At 37.3% G+C, this 21,398-nt stretch overlaps 1 protein-coding gene across 1 annotated transcript in view; it reads right to left on the bottom strand.

Annotated features, from left to right (window-relative positions):
• The window catches only part of GRM8 (glutamate metabotropic receptor 8), a gene marked incomplete at its 5' end in the record, with an annotated part of 348,265 nt that overhangs the window by 173,542 nt on the left and 153,325 nt on the right, over positions 1–21,398 (bottom strand). The window contains 3 exons of the mRNA XM_080626508.1: positions 12,194–12,331; positions 13,558–13,712; positions 14,187–14,322. Of these exons, the coding sequence (XP_080482634.1) occupies positions 12,194–12,331; positions 13,558–13,712; positions 14,187–14,322 (429 nt within the window). The remainder of the gene's footprint in view (positions 1–12,193; positions 12,332–13,557; positions 13,713–14,186; positions 14,323–21,398) is intronic.

The raw sequence follows: 21,398 nt of genomic DNA, 5'->3' as shown, positions 1-21,398 counted from the left end.
TTAATATTAATCTAAAATTCAACCCAAATCTTACACAGATATGAAAGTCTAATATTGCAGCTCGCAAAGGCATGGGCCTGTCAGAGCCTGTGTAAACGAACAATGCTTAATAGAGAGGGCTGGGAAAGTGACCATGAAGGCTGATACCCAGCCCATAGGTAGTTCTGCTGAAAAACTGAAGAAACTACAGTATAATATGTAGATTTATTTGCCCTTTTTCCTGCAGGCTGACAGGTACCAATCTTTACATTCCACACCACCTCACTGCCCACAGAAATCGCAAATATCAAAGACCTTTAAATACTCGCTTTCAGTTGTTAGCTGACATGAAGACTTGTACAATCTAATACAGCAAATTAATTCTCCTTCCTTTCATTATTTTCCCTCTATTTTAAAACACTGCTGCGACCACAGATTTCACATCAAATACAGTGGAGAGGTATCAAAAGTTCAGCAGTAAGTTTTTTCTTGTTAAATGTCCACCTTAATTCTGCAGAAAAGTTAGAATGGTATATACCCAGTCCAAGTGAAAAATAAAAGCAATAAGTTTCAGGAATTAAATCCTTGAATGTATGTGCTTTATCTATCAGTAAAGAATTAGCAATTTATACAGAAAATTTATCCTCCTTTTTTCTTCTTACATTCTGTGAAACTATTTGTAATCTTAAATTTACTATTTATTTGGATTTACTAACTGCAAAGTCAATCACTAATTTGTGCTCTGTACATTTATAGTTCTGGAGGGTTTTTATCTAGAATTTGAGGAATGTTATGTAATTTTAAGTAGGATGCTGAAAACATGACTGCCTTTTTGTTTCGGTCATATTCAATTCTGCAAATTGCTTTTCTCTAGCCTTTTAGCAGATGTGAATGTTTTTATCTAAAAAGTCAAAAAGAAATATCAATTACTCCAGCAATCTGTACACATGGTGTTTGCTATATTTTCAGATTTCGTATGCAAATCTATCTTGCAAGAAGGCTCAGTGAATCGCAGAGCTTATTCTATCACTCTACAGGCCAACACTTACAATGTTCCTAAAACTGCCATTTTTAAAGTGTCAGGCTCTTTTTCAAAATTTAAAAGGAACAAAATGTATTTGTTCCTTGTTTGCTGTAGTTTCAGAAGTCACAGTCAACTTAAAATGTTACCCTGAAGTCCTTCTGGTGATGGACGAGATTTGCTCATTTCAAGATGAGAGAACAATTGTTGCTTTGTCTGAGAGTCTCTGAAGAACTGTTCTTTCCAAGGTATAGCTCAGGAAAACATCTACCAGTAGTCAGAACTCAATACTGAGAGTGAAAAGCACCCTTATTTTCTAAGCCAAGCAATGCTTATCTAACCTTAAATTCTACTGAACTCCTCTACACAGGTTTATGATGTGCAAATGCCAACTCATTTTTCTTGTTTTCTTGAAATAACAGAACAGGAAAACTCTGTTAAAGAAAAACAAACAAACCAAACAAACAAACAAAAAAAACCCAAACCCAAAATAAATCCCACAACCTGAAAAATACAGTATTTTGCCCATACAGTTTATTCTTGAATACCAAATAGTTTATACATGGAAAATTAGGCAACAGATGGAACACAATGAAAATCTGAGCAACATGGTACAACATGGCCTCAGCACAGCACCAGCCCCATGACTGCAGAGCTCCTGAATGCATTTTGATCTTCTTATTTTGTGGGTTCAGATGGAATGTATGTAGTGCATAGAGTTTCCCTCTCACTATCTTGACTTTTAGCTAAGACAGTAACAAATCAACCAAGACCATCCTTGGCTGCCAAAACTTCAGTAAATGCTGAAGATACAATAGAAAAACCCCACAGCATTAATCACCCATTGTTTACTGATGCAGATGAAGATATCACTAATGGAAGCACACTTTATCCCACAGTACCACCTTAATAAATTGAAAGTAACTTATTTTCCACGGAGTTTGTAGCATGTGAGATCACAACACCAGCTGCTTTTGTCTCAGTGACAGATCATGTACATTATGTAGATTCATCAAATATTTTAAAACCTTAATTTCTCTGTCTCTTGGGAATACCTTATCACAGAAGTAAAGGATCTTGGCCAGAATAAAGAAATATTTCATTTTTAAACAAAGCCTAAATAAAAACCTGAAATATAAACCTTTTTCAAAGTGTTCCTTAAAATACATTGCATAATTCAACAGGGTGTTTCATCCTGAAAAATCTAAGGTATGATCAATAGACAAATAATCACATATTCAGATCAAAGGAGTATTTGCTGATAATTTCTGTACAGAAAACTGTCATGTATTACCTTCTCTTATGTTTGTATCTGTGAAAGTACCTGTAAGTATGCTAAATTATCTCTAAACATTTAAGTAATGTAGTCATAATTAATATAAAAAAATACTAGATTTATCACCAGGATCTTAGATAAACTAGAAAAGCAGATTATTTTGTTGAGAAAGTGGTGATCAGTGCAACCATGGAATGGGATTAATTTCACTTAACTTGAGCAATCTAAAATTGGGGCACCTCATCCAAATTAGTCATCTAGGCCTATTTGCAGTCCATAAAGAAAGTTGGGCATCCTCATAGAGTAAATCATATCAGTCTATGTAGCTTACTAGGACATGTGGAGGTGGCCTGCCAGAAGTTAAAGAATTAAGTAAATCCTGACTCATGAGCTCCATCCAAGGGCAATCCTACAAAACACGAACACTAGTCCGGAACTAGAATTTGGGTCAAAATCATTACAGCCAGATATGCAGATAAGCCATTGTCAATTCAAAGTAACAAGTGCACTTCTCCTCCTCTGCATACAGATTTTAGCATAAACTGGGGGACGCTTGTGCTTCTACCTGACCTTTCATAAGATCCCTCCATACAAAAACACCTATCTCAAATACTGGATAAAAATAATATTCTGAAAACATTGGTACATTTACATAATATTCTGAAAACATAATTAGTACATTTAATGGATACACTTATCCATTAAAAGCCAAATTCAGAGCTCTTTTTCTACCCTGGTTTATACTACAGCCTATTATGTATGCCTCTTTCATTTTGTTGGATCTATTTCTGCAATAAATTTCTACTCAGTAGGTCTGTTTACAGGTGACCAATCTGAACTCTCTTCCACAAAAGGTGAGCAATTACTTATAAACCAGGGGCATTTCACAGGTGAATAATTATTCAATGTATTGAAAATGTTCATGATATAAAAGCAGTACATCCTAAGTATTTTCACTGTTGCTTCATGACATCGTGAAACCCCTTAGTTTATCTATACTAATTATATTCTAAAAGTAATATAATTATTAAAAATATAGATTTATTTGGGGTATTGGTAGTATCTAATATCAGAATAAGCTGGGGCTTTTTTTATATCAAACATAATTAACCAGTAAAAAGATCATAATAGAAAGATTAAATAATGTTTTTTAGTTTATTATTTTCTTTTACTTTGTGCTTATATTTGTTTCAATTTGCTGAGAAACTGTTACTCAAGTATCAAATAATAGAGGACAGGCGGGTTTGTAGGAACTTCTGCATCACCAGGGTGATGTATGTCACCCTGTGTTCCAGTATATATGTGAGATGACATTTTTCTGCAGTTGCAAAACAGAACAAACAAGCTGCTTCTTTTCTCATCTACTGAAAAACTACATATTGATATATTCAAATACATATCTTGGATCACTGCATACTACAAAATTATTAAAAATAGCTTATATATAATAAGCTGTGTATTAAAAATTTGCTTTCCCCATCAGAACAGCTAATCAATGGAATAAAGCAATGTTTCTTTGTGGTTAGCAGTCTTCTGTAAATAAAAGCCAAGAGCAGTTAAATCCTGCTTGTGATCAGCAACTGAGCACAGAGAAGGCACTATATCCTTGCTGTACTTGCAACACCAGCTAAGTCCCTTGAATGCAGCTACACTCATGTTTTATTTGGATAAGGAATGTACTTTTGAACAAAACTTACTGCCTCCACTTTCCCTTGGTATGGCAGCCTTGCTGTGCAAAATCCCAGTGCCTTGCAGAGGGAACCATATGTGAGGAAAAAATTTTCACAATGAGGGTGTTAAAAATTCTGGAGCAGGTTGCCCAGAGAGGTGGTGGATGCACCATCCCTGGAGACATTCAAGGCCAGGCTGGATGTGGTTCTGGGCAACCTGACCTAGTTGAAGGTGTCCCTGCTCGCTGTGCAGGGTTGGACTAAATGACCTTTGAAGGTCCCTTCCAACCCAATCTATTCTATGATTCTATGAAACCATAGTATGAGTGCCAGGTATACAGCTATGGCTCTCCAGCTCAAAGTACCATGCTAACCTGAAGTAAAATCTCTTGAAACAAGTGTAGTGAGGACCTCAGATGCTCATCATCCACTGCTTTCCTCTGCAGAGGTGCACTGTTTGATAACACAGACATGGTCTCAGGGCACCTGGGCTGACTGGGGAGAAAGGTACCTCACAGAAGTACCTCTTTCTGCACTCAACTGGTGTCCCCCATCACACAACAGAATAGTCAAAAAATTTATTATGAACCACTGCTTGCGAATATTGAAAAATATTTTTAACCAAAATAACATGCCTGCTACTGATCTGGGTAATGAAATTTCACCTTCAAAGTTCTCAATCAGGGTAGTTCACAGACAGTGCTAGAGTGGCAGGAGAGTGGTCAACAGGTCTGAAGGATGAGTAACCTTCTACAAGATTAGAAAGAGCAGATTAGTTTGTCTGACCACATCCGAGGACATTGAACTCTGCAGCTAATGGTCTTCTTTGAAGACTTAGAGTATTTTTCATTGTACTACTTGTACTCTAATGAAGCATCTAGTCAGGTAGCATGTATGCAAGCCAAATATGCACACGTATAAAATGTTTAAGATTGAATAATGGTATAGATAACGTACATACAAAATTAAAACAGTTCTTCCAATCCTCTCACAAGCATAATTACAAGAACTTTGCTTAGAATGGAAAACAACAATTTTTTTTTCTACCTGAAAAAGGATACCTGGGACTCAGGTTGATACATAACATGTCTTCACAGAAAGGGTCTGTTTGTGCCAGACTAGGAAAGCAAACTGATGAAACAATGGCACTATCAACTTTCCCATTCTAATAGCATGTGTCCAAAGTGGTTGGGCCTGTACTGAAATGACAGAGTAACTTACTATTGTCTCCCAGAAACAAGGACTGTATACAGATTTCATTCTTACATGTGTGACATCTAAGTTACATCATAAGTAATATTGGTTACAAGTTTTCTGAGGCTACAACTAAGAAGGTTCAGTTCCAGAGTTCAAAAAAAACAATTCATTCATTAGGATATGCCATTCTTGCAGAGGTTCTGAGCTGGAATGAGAATTTCTGGATTCATAAATTGCTTGCAAACACATCCACATGTGTGCATATGCATATGTGTATTAAAAGTATTCCAACTTGGCAGCAAGTGTATCAAATCTAAAATGGCAAGATACTCTAGTTAAATGACTGTCCAGTGGAATATGACTCATAACTCTGTAAAACACTATCAATCTAAAAGTGATACATTTCCTGACAGAATACAAAACTCAAATTCATATTTCTGAATAAAATTGTAGAGAAACTAAGACCTCCACGGAGTATATCAACAATTTCTTCTTCAAATTAGAATAAGAAATTTTTTTAAGTGAAATGTTTTGTAGGTGAATCTAAGTTTTGACAACAGGGTTGAGAAATTATATTCCAATGGATATATTATAAAGAGATCTAGAAATACTAACAACTGGTGAAGCAACAAAGTGGATGTCAGCAAGTGAAATTAAGAGATCAAATCAGTGAATGGAGAACAAATGTTAGGTCCCCTGATTTGACAGCTCTCAGACATACTGAGTAATATATATGCACCTTAGCAGTTACTAGAATGAAATACTATTAAACTTCAAACTTCTGAATTTCTGTAGTTTCTGGAATACAAGCCAGAACTGGGTCTCTGTAAGACAACTGAGTGTGAATATTTTGATCAAGTATACCTTAAGGTATGGTATGGTACCACTTACCAGTCTATTAGTCACTGGCAGCAGAAAGATAGCAGGGTTCATGCCTGCCAGTTCTCCGCTATCAGGAGAGAACTTGATCTAAACATTCTGACCTGACGTATAGCACAAGAAAGTCCACATTTCAGTCTTGCTGAACCGTTTGGCATAACATCACTAAGTATTCTTAGACATCAACTTTTTCTTTGGAATTGACTACCCATTTTTTTTTAAATTGGGAATCAAACAAAATCTGCAAAAATGATGAATTTATGGCCCATGGTATATGGTAATACAGGGCTTAAAATTCATTTAGCTTATTGGAAGATGTTTTAGTGCCACCTGGGACATGATCTATTGTCCTAAAACCAAAAGTGAATGCTCTCTGGCTTCGTATATTATTTAATGACACATGATGCAGTTTGATTTAATGCTACATTAGAGTCAGCATGGGACTACTGCAGTGCAGCCACCTGTAACACACTAGGGATAAATATGGTCAGTCCAGAACATGAGGGTATGGAAAAATTCTCCAGGATCTAAATTTTAAGTACAGCAGGACACATACCATCTCTGTCATCTCCCACAACCATGGTGCAACCCCTTCCTCTCAAATAATTTAGATAATCAAAAGCATGATTGCTGTCTTTGTCTTTATGATTATCTTCAGGACACAGGGCTGAATGGAAAGCTTCTCATCGCCTCAGTTCTCATTCCCACAAAGATTCCAGTGCTAAAGAAAGGCTGTTAAAGATCCCTGAAACGTTCATGTCTCTCTAATAATATTTTTACTGAATACAGAAAACCTGCACCTTGAATGATCGTGTAAAGTGAGACTTCTTGTAACCTCTACAGACAGTTCAATCCTTGTAGTGTTAAATCCTGTTCCATTTTGTTGTAGTGAGACAAATGATTTTTTTCTGCAAATGCCTATCCCCTTCCTGACTAAAAATGTTTGTAGGCAGTCACTGAGTTATTGTTTAATGTTTCCTGAGTTAATGGCCCAATCTGATATTTTGTTTTTAGTTCCAGAAAGGTTGAAACAAAAAAATCTCAAACATTTTTCAATGATCTATTCTAATCTTGATGATTTGACCAATATACACTCATACTGAGAAACACACAGAGCCAGTTGTAAATCAGTAGTGGCAAAACAATTACTTTTTCAAAGTTTAGGTGAATCATTGCTCTCTGTAAACTGGCAAAAATCAGAAAGCAAATGATCAAGCAAACACAAAACCCCCATTATTTTATGTATTTTCAAATTACAAATTCTTCTAGGAAAAAGAAGAAACAGCTACCACAAATAAACAGTATTTTTAAACAGTTTTTAAAAAAGTAGTTTTCTTTAAATAAACTGTTTCAGCCATTACAACACAAAACTATAATAATCAGTAATGTATAAGAACAGAAGGGGTAAGAAGGCTTATGTCCTTTCATAATTCTTAACTTTGAAGAAGAGGAAATCCTTTTCAGGACTTTCAGTGCTAAAAAGACTTTATTTTTACATGGAAAAGAAAATAGAGAAGTATTTTTTTTTGCATTTTCTAGCATGTTCATAGGGAAAAATACATGCTTGAGACTGCATCCTGACTGTAGATAGCAAAGTTTAAAGCTATGAATAGATAACTCGAAATAGAGAGCAGGGTTATTGGTTTTGTTTTTGTTGGGAATTACAAATATCATATGAGAAAAAGATTCAAGTACCTCCTAGCTAAGATAAACAGGAATGCCTAATAAAATATATCTCGAGCCTGAGAAAACTTTGGTTTTTAATGTCTTTGGGGAGGGGGTTTTCAGATTACAGAATCACAGAATCCCAAGGGTTGGAAGGGACCTCAAAAGATCATCTAGTCCAACCCTCCTGCAAGAGCAAGAGCAAGAGCAAGTAACCTAGAGTACATCACGCAGGAACTTGTCCAGCTGGGTCTTGAATATCTCCAACGTAGGAGACTCCACAACCCCCCTGGGCAACCTGTTCCAGTGCTCTGTCACTCTCACAGTAAAGAAGTTCTTCCTGATGTTCACATGGAACCTCTTATGCTCCTGTTTACACCCATTACCCCTTGTCCTATCACTGGACATCACTGAGAAAAGCCTAGCTCCATCATCCTGACACTCACCCTTTACATATTTGTAAACACTGATGAGGTCACCCCTCAGGCTTCTCTTCTCCAAGCTAAAGAGACCCAGCTCCCTCAGCCTCTCCTCAAAAGGGAGATGTTCCACTCCCTTAATCATCTTTGTGGCTCTGTGCTGGACTCTTTCAAGCAATTCCCTGTCCTTCTTGAACTGAGGGGCCCAGAACTGGACACAATATTCCAGATGCAGCCTCACCAAGGCAGAGTAGAGGGGGAGGAGAACCTCTCTTGACCTACTAACCACACCCTTTCTAATGCACCCTAGGATGCCATTGGCCTTCTTGGCCACAAGGGCACAGTGCTGGCTCATGGTCATCCTCCTATCCACCAGGACCTCCAGGTCCCTTTCCCCTTCAGTACTTTCCAGCAGGTCAACCCCCAACCTGTACTGGTACATGGGGTTGTTCCTCCCCAGATGCAAGACTCTACACTTGCTCTTGTTGAATTTCATCAAGTTTCTCCCCACCCAACTCTCCAGCCTGTCCAGGTCTCGCTGAATGGCAACACAGCCTTCTGGTGTGTCAGCCACTCCTCCCAGCTTAGTGTCATCAGCAAACTTGCTGAGGGTACATTCAGTTCCCTCATCCAGGTCGTTGATGAAAATATTAAACAGCACTGGTCCCAGCACCGACCCCTGAGGGACTCCACTAGTCACGGACCTCCAGCTAGATTCTGCCCCATTGACCACAACTCTCTGCCTTCTTCCTTTCAACCAGTTCTTGGTCCACCTCACTACTTGATCATCAAGCCCACACTTCCTTAGCTTATCTATGAGGATGCTGTGGGAGACAGTATCAAATGCCTTAGTGAAATCAAGAAAAACCACATCTACCGCTCTACCATCATCCATCCACCTAGTTACTTCCTCATAGAAGGCTATAAGGTTGGTCAAACATGACTTCCCCTTGGTAAAACCATATTGGCTACTCTTAATGTCCTTGATAGGTCTAGAGATGGTGTCAAGAATAAGTTGTGCCATCACCTTTCTAGGGATGGAGGTAAGGCTGACCGGTCTATAATTACCCGAGCCCTCCTTCTTGCCCTTCTTATAGACTGGGTTGACATTTGTCATCCTCTAATCCTCGGGCACCTCTCCTGTTTCCCACGACTTACCAAAGATGATGGAGAGTGGCCTAGCAATACGGCTGTATCTCAAGCTGTTAGCTTTCTTTCAGTGTATTGACAAGATATACAAGATTTCTTTCAGGCTATTGACAAGATATACAAACTGAGCTGATGATCAAAAGACAAAGAGGATCTTATTATCTGCAGTACCCAGATAAAATATGGGAAAATCAGGATAAATAGGATTTTCAAGTTCAGTCTTGAACTAAGTCCTGAACTAAAGATGGGAATAGGTTCCCTTTAACAACCGAGCTGAAATTTAGGACTAAGAAAGTACACATAAAGTTTCAGAGAAAACCCACTGGAAGGAAAACTGGCAACTGGGGTAGGCCAAGAATTAAAGTCTTCAATATTAAGTTATAAACAACTAAATGTAACAGCTCCCACATTCTTATTATTAGGGGGTTCTTTTTTTTTTTTTTTTGGTTGGTTGGTTGGTTGGGGTTTTTTTTTATTTATCATTATTATTTCAGGGCAGACTTGGCCATGAAGGGAAAAATTCATGGGTGGGATATTCTCCTCTTTAATCTCTAGCAGGCATAGAAGATCACAAAAGACTGACTTGTGTGCTTTGAGAGATGCAATATGAATTACCAGCCAGGATTTCCTTGCTGCCTCTGTTTTGTGCAGAGGAGACCATGTCAAATGAACTGGGTGAGTCAAGATGTCATTTGCAATTCTCTAGGTCTAGACTGGGGAGAGGGGGGTAGAGAGTGTGTGTGTGTCATTCCCCATTCTCCACCTAGCATTTCTCCTTAAACCACCAGAGGTTTATTTCAAATTTCCATCCTCATCTCTTGAATAAACTTACTTAAAAGGAAAACATTTTGGTGATTTTTGTTTTCCAACCCTTTATATTTGAGTTAGGTAAGCAAAGGGATCATGAAGAATCATCATCTTGTTTCAGGTCTGCTGCTGTAGAAATGCCTCTTCTATTGTACTAACCCACCTTCAAGTAGTTTTAGTCAAGGGTCCCATCACTTGTAGGTACTCTTGTTTGCAAGAGAATTCATAATTTTTTTTCCGGCAAGTGCAAATGCATGTGCAACCCTCATATGAGACTGCCCACATCTTAATTTCATCCCTTGTTACAATGTTAACATTCTGGGTGCAGAAAACATGTTAATTTTTCTGGTTTCAGGAAGAAAGAGCATACCATAGTTTTGTTTTTTAAAATACACAGATATCTGTTTCAAATTGCAAATTAGTTTGATTCTGTCAAGATGCGGCATATACATTTTATACACTACTTTTCACTTGGTAATTCAATTTGACAGATGTGATGAGACTGAGACAAGCCATATAACCATCTGTGGTAACATTTAGAGCTTCCCAAACTACAGTACACACACCACTCATTCCACCTAAAAAACTTCAAAAAGGCATCTATTTTCCACTTAAAGTAGTAAAAACAAAATAATCCCTTCCTAGAAATGGGTAACTACCTAGCCATGACTTGCTGTTATATGAATCAAGGCCAAAGAGTAAAGGATTAGAGAAATAAGCTATCATTTAGCCCAGTGAGGAACTGAATATCACCCTCTTTTTTTTTTTTTTTTTTTTTTTTTTTTGAGTATGTTGTAAAAGGCAGAAGGCAATGCATCATTGCTGAAATGAGAGTGCATGCATGGCTTTCATACTTCTGTATGAGACATAACTCTGTATCACAAGGCTCAATGCAGTAAGTCTTTGACTGAACAGCACAGTACACATACAATAAATCTGATGGTTCAGGAAGTGCAGAACTAATGATGGGGACCACACACTTGGAGACCACACAGTATGTCTGACAAACCAAGAAGTGGGGCGCTGGTGTGAAGTTTTTTATTTGCAGAGATCTTGGAAAGGCACACCCACAACAAAGGCTGCAAGTCAGGGTCATCAACTAGCCAGAAATCTTGGAGCGATAAGTGAATAAAACACTCACATGCCACAGGGAAGTTATCATCTAGTGAAAGAAAACACTGTTGGGAAAATCAAGAAACATCAATGACTTATGTGTGTAGTGTAGAAAACTGGGTATTGCTGCTGCCTCTAGTCACAGAAATGGTCTTTGCCAGCAATGCTGGGGGTACTGGCAGTAGCTAAGGTAATGACATTGGGAGCTCTGACCTTAGGAAAAAACTATCTACACAGAAAGTAACATAAACAGTCTGCTATAGCCACAGAAGACTAAAGGTAACACTCTGGTAATAAACTTTGCAAGGGACAGCAAACAGCCAACATCTCATAGCAGAGATGAAACTCAGAGCTACTGATGCGGCGGCTATATTAGCTTTGTGTCTGGGTATGATGCCTGAGCAAGCAGGCTTGCTTTGAGAACACCAGTGGCAGTTACATAGTTTTTGCTTTAACTTCATAGACACTTTAAGCTTCATAAAACAATATAGAATCCTGTTCTTTTGGTGTGAGGACAAGTAATAAGAATGTATTGATTTGACTTTTACTCCACTCTCAATCACAGTTTGTAAACTAAATAAGGAGTTCATGACTTGACCTATCATCAAGACCTCAGTAGTTCAAACAGGAATTTAATATTCCCTGCATAAAATACAGGGATAACAGTATGAGAATTACTATGATACGCCATTCACTAAAAAAACCAATCATATCGGCAACTATAGATGGGGTGAGAGAGGAGGCCATTGTAAACACAAATGGAATTGAACTATAACCACAAGTCATTAACAAAATCTGTACTATCATTTGTGCAATCTGTGCATATTAACTGACTACTAACTTTATCAAACATTTTCCATGATTTTTTTCTTCAGGTTTGAAAAAAATTTTCACACTTTTCTTCAACACAGTAATATATATTGGGGAATTGAAGGGATCCGCAAGAGTGCAGAGAAAAAAGCAATTCCTTTCCTGCACTTTAGTAAATTTATAGATAATGTTGTGTTTTCACAGTTACCTGTGCATTTCTTGATATTGCTATTTCTTTTTCCATGTGATCCTAACTTGCATCCAAAGTTCTCCTCCCAAAATTCTGCAAACCAGACATTTCTTCGATTGTTAGCAAGTGTTCGGCTCCGAAAATATCTATCAAATCCTACATTTAAGAGAAGTGAAGGAAGCATTAAAATATGATACAGCATAAAAATAGTCATATAAAGACAATAACAAATGTTGCATAAATATCAGCACAATAAAAAGCTTTAGGCACAAACTACTATAATAAGATATTTTTATAAGCATAGTAGTATCTAAAGATTAAAAAAATTGTGTATTTTTTATTATCCCATATTTGCTGTAGAACCAGATTTTTTTCAAGGATGTACAGCACTTAAAGAGTCTCTAAAGCTTCAGGAGAATTCTATCACTAAAAATAAAATAAATAAAATAATGCAGATAGTTGGGAAAATAGCTTAATTTTTAATACACAGATGACAGAAATAAAGAATTGGATACCTACTAGAAATTAGACAGACTATAATCACTACTTAGTCAAAGACTGTGATCCAAATAAATTTAATTTCAAAGTCACCTAAAATCACTGTATAACTCTCCGTTGAACCAGAGAACTTCTAGAAAACCTAAAATTCTGTTTCTATTTATATATTAAATGACACAAGTTGAGAAAATAAAGATTCCTGCTTAAACCTGATCAGATTTTGCACCAGCCTTACCTCTACAACCCAGCAGCCATAATGAAATAATGACTAACACATGCCATCTGGATTAAGCTCTTTATAAATATGTCCATGTGGCTAAATTCTCCAACTAGCATCAATAGTGCTCAGTTTTTCTAATAATTTACCAGTTTAGAGCACTTACCCAGACAGTAAGAGATGTTACTACGTGCAGTATCCTCCTGGGAATAAGGTGTTTCAAACCAGCAACCTCCACTTTATTCACTAAATCAGAAACTTTGTTGATATAGTGGCTTCTTAAAGGAAATTTAGGAGAAGAACGCAGAGTCTAGATTGATATCCTCCAGGAAGAATGAGCTGACTTATATCATCCACCAAATATTCTCTATTTTTCTCCTGAAGAACCACTAGGCTAAGCATATGAAGCTCTTCACCACACATGCTCTCATTTTTAGACTATTGTAAGATTACCTAATTGCAGATTCATCATCTCTTCATCTCAACAGTGATATTAAATGAATATTGGATCAGGCCAACTCAAGTTACTTAGTTAGAAAGTTTTCCGTGATTTCCCTGTAATCAAGGACTACATAATTTTTAATTTTTTATTTTTTTTTTTTTTAAGAGAGCAGGGGTGTTTGAACACTGTCAGAAAATTAGGGGTTTGTGTCATGTGCATTCCTACCATCTATTGAGGTTCTTTTGGGCAGAATGGTTACTGCTCCTTCCGCAATCTCCTCCTGCTGCTGAACCGGCGAAATTTTTGACCCCCAACTATCTGAGCCAATCCAGAGGAAATGTCCAGACTGATTAGCTTTTTTGGCTGCTTCCAGTATACGCCTGCAACAACACAAAAAGTGTCTAATTAGACAAACTACAAAAAAAATTAAGAATCTGCAGCATTAATTCTGGCTATGTATAAGCAAGCTTATACTAACCAATTAGTCAATAGTTTTCACAGTCTAAAGCATATTCAAAAACAGCTGTAGTGAACTTAAGATACAGTACCGTACAAATTTATTTGTTTAACCTTTAGCCATATTTTTCTAGCATTCTTATTGGTTTCTTTCTTTTCAGTCAGCAAATAGTAATCTATCGGAGCTGCACTCTTAGGAACTAGGAACAGGTTAAATCTCCACAGAATGAAGGATCAGAACACTATATAATTTCAACTCAATTTCTTATCACCAGATTTACAAGAATTTTAACATAGAATTGAATCTGAAACTCCTGTGTTACTCTATTCTGCACCATCCAATTGAGCGTCTCTGCAAAGAGAAACATCTTCAACACATAAAATAAGGAAACAGGCACCTAATATCATCTTCATTGGCAAACATGATGACCGCTCGAGCATTTGGAGTTTCCAACAAGCGCTTGATGATCTTTTCAAATTCTCCTGGTCTTGGTTCCCGAGGGATTTTGAGTGACTGAGCAATGCAAACACCTCCTGAGAAAAATTAAAAGGAGAAAAAAGAATTTTGACTTGCTGAATAGCCACACTTTAGATAATCCATAACCAGTCAGGTAAAGAAAATAAGATGCTAATCTGAGATACAGCAGCACAGCCAAAAGTTATATTATCTATGTTTTTTTTTTTTAAATTACACTGTATGAACTTACACAGTTAATGCTGCATTAAAGAGTATAACTCATTTAGCTGCTACTTTATTTATATAAAATCCTAAACATTTTGAGACAGATCATAAAGCACCAAACTCTGGCTCAGCTGCACCGAGTTTCGCAGACCTACCTCAACTTATAAGAGCTAAGAACCCAGCCTTGCTACATGATTGCATTTAGCCATGGAGACACAATTTGAAGGTTATCTTACATTCATAATGTGGCTGTTCAGGGGAATCTCTCTCTACTTCCTGGTTGCAACAGCTATCTATGTTCAAGCATATGAAGAAAGAAAGTCCTTGAGCCTGTTTCATGAAGCACTGAGTTCAGATTGGCACCAACTTCCTATACCATACATCATCTTTTTATGATTGTTTTTAATTTGTTTATTTTAATTCTTTTTTCTTTAAGAACTGTTGCCTGATTTGCATTTGTACATCTAACTCCCACCAATATTTGCTCTTGCTTGTTGTTATTCCCAAAACAAGACCCTCTTGCAGAGAATCTAACCATTAATAAAATGAGAAAAACAAAAAAAATGAGAAAATGTTTGTTTTTAACAAAAAGCAATGTTACTAGATAGAAGTAAACCAAATTATACTTTTGCATCTCTGCATCTAATACTTCTATATTGAAGATTACCTTCAGTGTGAGTAAGATTAAGAATGTATTTTAAAAGAGCTGTTGTGTTTTTAATGAATGCTGGTATTTATTTTCTGATATACAAGACTATTTGGGGCATATACATGTCTATGCATTAAAGGTAATTAGACAACTAAACACAGTTAGATGGCTATGTTGTATATGGGAAGGCTTTCCAACTTTCTCAACAGTTTTGTTCTCACTATTAAAATGTCAACCTTCTGGTTTTCTAAAGTACTTCACAAATTAGGTTGATACACTTAATGCCTTCTTTGCTTCAAGTCTTTAATAGTAAGATCAGATTTCTCCAGGTTCCCAACCCCCTGAGGTGGAAGACAGGGACGGGGAGCAGAATGAAGTCTCATAATCAAAAGGGCTCAGAGACCTGCTGCACCACTTGGACACACATATATCTATGGGGCTGGATGGAATCCACCCGAAGGGACTGAGGGAGCTGATGGAAGTGCTCACCAAGGCACTTTACACCATTTGTCAGCTGTCCTGATTAACTAGGCAGCTCCCAGTTGACTAGAGGTTAGTGAATGTGACACCCATCTACAAGAAGGGCTGGAAGGACCATCTAGAGAACCACAGGCCTGTCAGCCTGACTTCAGTGGCTAGGAAGGTTATGGAGCAGGTTGCCTTGAGTGCAATCATGTGGCACATACAGAAAAAGCTAGTGATGGGGCCCAGTCAGCATGAGTTTATGAAAGACAGGTCCTGCTTGACTAACCTGACACCCTTCTATGACAAGGGGACCCACTTATTGAATGAGAAAAAGGCTGTGAATGTTGTCTACCCAGACTTTAGTAAAGCCGTTTCCCATGGCATTCTCCTGGAGAAACTGCCTGCTAATAGCTTGGACAAGCATATGCTTCACTGGATAAAATACTGGCTGGATGCCCAGGCCCAAAGAGTGGCAGTGAATGGCGTTCATATCTTTATCGATGGTCTGGGTGAGGAGTTGAGTGCATTCTTAGGAGGTTTGCAGATGACACCAAGCTGGGCAGGAGTGTTGATCTGCAGAAGGGAAAGAAGACTCTACAGAGGGATCTGGACAGGCTGGATCAACAGGCCAAGGCCAAACAAAATAAAGGTGTTTATGAAGCCTTTTCTGTTTATTTTACTCAAAGAATAAGTAGGAATTGTTCAAAGCTGCCCCATGCTTCTCAGTGACCAAGAGGCATTTGGACAATGTCTTTAATGACATGCTTTAACTTTTGGTCAGCCCTGAATTGGTCAGACAGTTGGACTAGATGATCACTGTAGGTTCCTTCCAACTGAAATAGTTCTATTCTATTCTATTTTCTTCTATTCTATGTAATATTTAGAAAATGGTGGGGATTAATTATCAGATTTTGTTCTGCTTTCACAGAATTTCATTGACCTCAATAGCTGTTTGCACAGGCAGATCCTAAGTTGGAATCAAGTTTATACATGGCATAACTGAAGCATGGAATTATCAACTGCCGGTGTAAAAATAACTACTTTCAAATTCAATCAGCCAGCTTTAGTCACAGGCAAACATATCCCTTTTTTCAGCTATACACCAATTTCTTGGGGTTTTACATTATTATTAGATTGAGAGATGCATATGACAGTATAGATTTATCCTGAATTCTTGTCTGCTTTACATGAAATAAATTATATTTGCAAATCACATCTTCTATTTCTAGCAAAAATTGTTTGTACATTTTTCTTTATGATCTATAAATAATATAAAGATATAACATAAATAAATTACTCTTATCTGCTTTAAAATTGACTATAATGCCTTTTTCTGGCAACACATTTGATCATGTTTTTATGAACAAGCTGACTCCCCATGATGGACAGCTAATTTGCCAACAACAACAGATGAGACTGTATAGAAGGTGACCCTCATATTCACCAGGTATCTTTGACAATCCAGTAATGAAAAGATGGACACTGTACTATGAAAAGCTTTAGCCAATTTTCTGAATTGCTATTAAGCTACTGTGATAGATATTCAGAAAGTCCTTTACTGCAACCTCTTTCTCAAGTAACAGTGATGAAATGAAAGGTAAATATTTAGCAGATATCCTGTAAATCTAACAATCAGCAATTCACTGTTCAAAAAATAAAAAATGAAAGCCAACGCCAAGCTCTCAACTGTCCCCAGAGTAATTCAGGCACAGAAAATAACACAGATCCTAAAAAAAATTACATAAAAGAATAATTTGTTACCTCATTAATTTTGAGAGTGCATTTTTTAACCATTCCTATTCATGCAATGGCCCTTAGAAAAAAAAACATTCTTTCCATATAAAACTCAAATGCAAATATTACAAAATGCACATATATAATACACTATATAGAGCCATCTACAATGTGTGTGGAATGGATATCAAGCAATGAAAAACTGCACAATCTAAAAAGCTGTTTTCATTCAAAATGGTGTAGAAGAAACACCATTCCATCATTGCAGCAGCAAGTTCAATCATGACTGTACTGTGCATCTTAGCATCTCTGCATTGAAGAATGTGTTAAGTACTACCAGGAACAAAATAAAATGCACTTCAGCCTTGTTGCTATATTTATAATGACTTGTGTAAGCTATCTGCGACACACTAAACACATTGTGTACACACTTGTCTATATATTGCATATACAGCTGTTGCTCAAATAAATAACAGAGCATCAATTTTCAGCTAATGATGAAATGCTAGATCCACAGAGGTACTTTTACAACATTACGGTGTCTAAGCTCTCAGCACCCTGCTGCCTTTGAAATCTACAGCCTGGGCTAAGTGCCCAGACAGAGGGAGAGATGAGTGTCTAGGAAAAGGATTCATAGGAGCCAGCAACTGAATAAGGAATAATTATTCTTCCAAAATAGCTATCAAAGGTACTAAAAAAAGAACAGGTTTTAAGGCCAGTAGTTAGGATAATCTTATGAAGTGCTCAAAAAGAGATTTCCCCAAAATCAAGAAGAAATAGGGTTTGAGAACAGATGCCTTATACATTATACCAGTGGATTTACCATTTACTGCAGAGGTGCCAAAGGGCAGATGGTTCAGACACCTAATGCCCCTAGAGGGTATATGGCTGTGAATCATAAGAACAAATTGTGTCTACATATTTTGCTCTGTCAGCATTTCTGACTGACTTGGCATGATGACTGCTCGTCTCTGTTGCTGGTTTCTAAAATGTTTGTTATCCTTCATTGTCTGGGGATGTACATAAAAGAAATTCATTGGTCTAAATTTCCCTTGGCTAAAATTATGATTAATTTAACATTTGTATAAGGAAATGAGAGCTAACTATCCTCTTACTGAAAAAGAAATGTTGTGTTCAAACGTGGTCAATTAAAAGGACTTATGAGCAGTCTTCATAAACGATGTTATTGAGACCAAGAATGGAGTCAGACAGACAGACTCATTTTAGCTAGTTCAACTAGGAATAAATATCAGTAATTGTACCCACTCCTATTGTACCCATTCCCTAATTCGTATAAGACATAGAAGATGAAATAAAGGGTTTGTATCTGTCACATATTTTAAATACATTAAGATGGAACTGATGGAAAGTAGGTCTTCAAGTACTCTGGGGAAAAGGAAAAAAATGCCTTAGCACCACACTGTGCTACGTCTCTTTTTTCTGTTCTCAGACCTGAAAAACTAAGGTTGTACTTAGTCATCCGAGAGCTATAACTGTGGAATAAAACAGTTAACATGAGTTGCACTGTGTACATTACAGGCATGTACAGTAATGATAAGAAGTACCCATTTGTCTTGTGTCTAACAATTATCAACTGTGATATCCAGCACCTGGGGCCAGGAGACAATGAAAGGAAGGAGAGCACAGGTGGGAGCTGGAAATCAGGCTCACAAAAGGAGCTGCCCCAATCATGACCAGGGGATCAATTCAGCCACTCTGCAACATGGTTAGCAGCTAGGAACTCATGTGCTTTTAAAAGAGGGACATAACCAGACCTGATCTACAATAATACAGGTTTGAGTTGTTCTTTCCATTGTGATAAAAATCACATCTTAAACAAATTGTTCCATGCTAAGGCTTGGCTTGCTTACAGGTGCTCTGTATAACACAGCTGTGGTGGTCACCAAACAGAAAACTGGTAGATTTTGAAGATATTGTCAGCATGCTGGATCAGCGAGATTTTTCCTTTCTTTTTTGCTCTTACAACAATGATTCCGCAATGAAAAAAAAATAAAACAAAAGGGAAATGTAGTACCTACATCATTTTGGTAGCTAAACATATGATGATTTTCTAATAAATATTCATTTTAGCTCTCATGGGTTCTGAATTCACAAGACGGCATGCTAATTGCAAACAATTAAATACTCAAGTATATGGAGGTGCGTGCCAGAAGTGATGTTGAATGTGTATTTGGAAAACAGCAAGCAGACTTGGTAGGAAACTTGCACTAAGAAATAAATTTCCTGAAGCAAAGATTTGAAGTTGAAGTTAAATGTAAATACCAGGACATTTTTTTCTCCTATGCTAGGTAGGATCCAGCTCTACATTGTGGACCAGCTAAGTAGGGTACACAAAAAAGGACACTGTGTCAGTTCAAGTGTGTTCGGTGTTGGGACCACAATCATACTACTCAGAACCAGTTTATCCTGAACTATTTTATCTCCCCATGTATATAACTAGTCACCATTGTGAAAAGGGAATGATCAAGTTATGCAGTTGCTTTAAACCAGCTATCAATTTCTCAGCATAAGGAGGCATACCCCACCTGACTCAGTATATATCAATTGCAAGTCAATTATTTAATGGCAGCTTCATCACAAATCACATTGTTCCTGAAAAAGATCAAGACAAATAGCCAGAGCACACCTGGGACCCAGTCCTACCTGGCAGCACTTTCTCAGATGCCTTCAAGTATACATTTTCTTTTTTGAAGATTAATTATATGTGACTGGTCACCAGGCTAAGAAAATTTTAATGCAGGCCTTGGGAAAGTTTCCAAAATATATTACCAAAATATTTGAAGGCAGAGAAGTTCTTATTCCAAGTAGCGAAACAGATTTCAGAGACTCAGAAGACGCTTCAGTAAGAAGCTCTCCTGTGAGGCGCACAGGAGAGTGTCTGCTGCTGTCGCAAGCAGACACGGCCTCTATCTGACAAGAGACTGCACACTTCTGACAGTATCACATGATGCAAGATAACATGAGGAAAACCAAACAATTGCATTTCTCCTCCTTTTCCATTCCTTCTTTCCCCTGGTTATAATGAAAGTTCAGAAAATCTAGACCTGTTTATATAGAAAGTCTGTTCCAATTGCCAGAAACCTAGCTCAGCACGAAGACTGCTGGAGATCTCAACAAGGTGTTCCACACTGAAGTTCTGTTTACAAAAACATTAATAGCATTGTGACTTAGTGAATACATCAAGGCACTCTTTTAAGCAGATAGTTCATTATTTGATAAATTTGGATGCTAAGAATTTTGAATGTTAAAGAAAAATAAGGTAAGTGACTGTTCTGCATGGGACTTTCACTGCTGCTGAAAATCAGGAATTCTTAGGAATTATTGTTTAAACTGTGGTCAGCTTGCTGCTATCCTCTTGTGTATCCCTGGATGCCTTTAGCAATAATTTTCTAGAGTATGAGTCAACAGAGAGCCAAGAGAAACTCAAATTTCTCAAGCAATGATTGTTCAAAATGTAAATATCTCCTTAATGCCAAAGTACAGTAGCTGGGAGGTCTGAATGCAGCCATGAATTCTATCCAGAGCTACCTTCATTTAACTGCCCCAAGAAAACAATGGTCACCAATGTGGCTATACGGAAAGCTTAGCTTTACAAATAAGCACTTGAGACTTCTGCAGTCTTTGTGCTCCCACTGAACTCCTTGCCATGGCATCTTCACTGCTATTCATGTCCAAATCTAGTTAAATAAAATCCCATTCCCATACACCTCCTTTGCTACAGTCGCAAATTAACTGCAGTATGGAAATATCCAAAAGCCTTGTGGCTTTTCATTTGCTCAGAAGCTCACAAAATACCTCAGCAAACTATTCATGTACTCGCTCTCCCAAAGACAGTTAATTCTTCAGCCAATAGTAGAAACATTTTTGATGCAAGATATTAAAAAAGAAGTTTAATAAATTAAATAACAATTCACTCTGAATGGACAAAAGTGGCACTTAGTATCTAAGCTAAATATCACTAAGTATCACTAGCACTACACTAAAGTATGTGAGAATGCAAGATTTTGTTGCAATTTTTCAACAGACAAAAACATTCCATATTTTCAGTCCATACATTGG

Source organism: Psittacula echo, assembly GCF_963264785.1.
Source record: "Psittacula echo genome assembly, chromosome: 1".
Classification (NCBI taxonomy): domain Eukaryota; kingdom Metazoa; phylum Chordata; class Aves; order Psittaciformes; family Psittacidae; genus Psittacula; species Psittacula echo.
The sequence above is the reverse complement of the archived record's forward strand: the minus strand, read 5'-3'. Positions and strand labels throughout refer to the sequence as shown.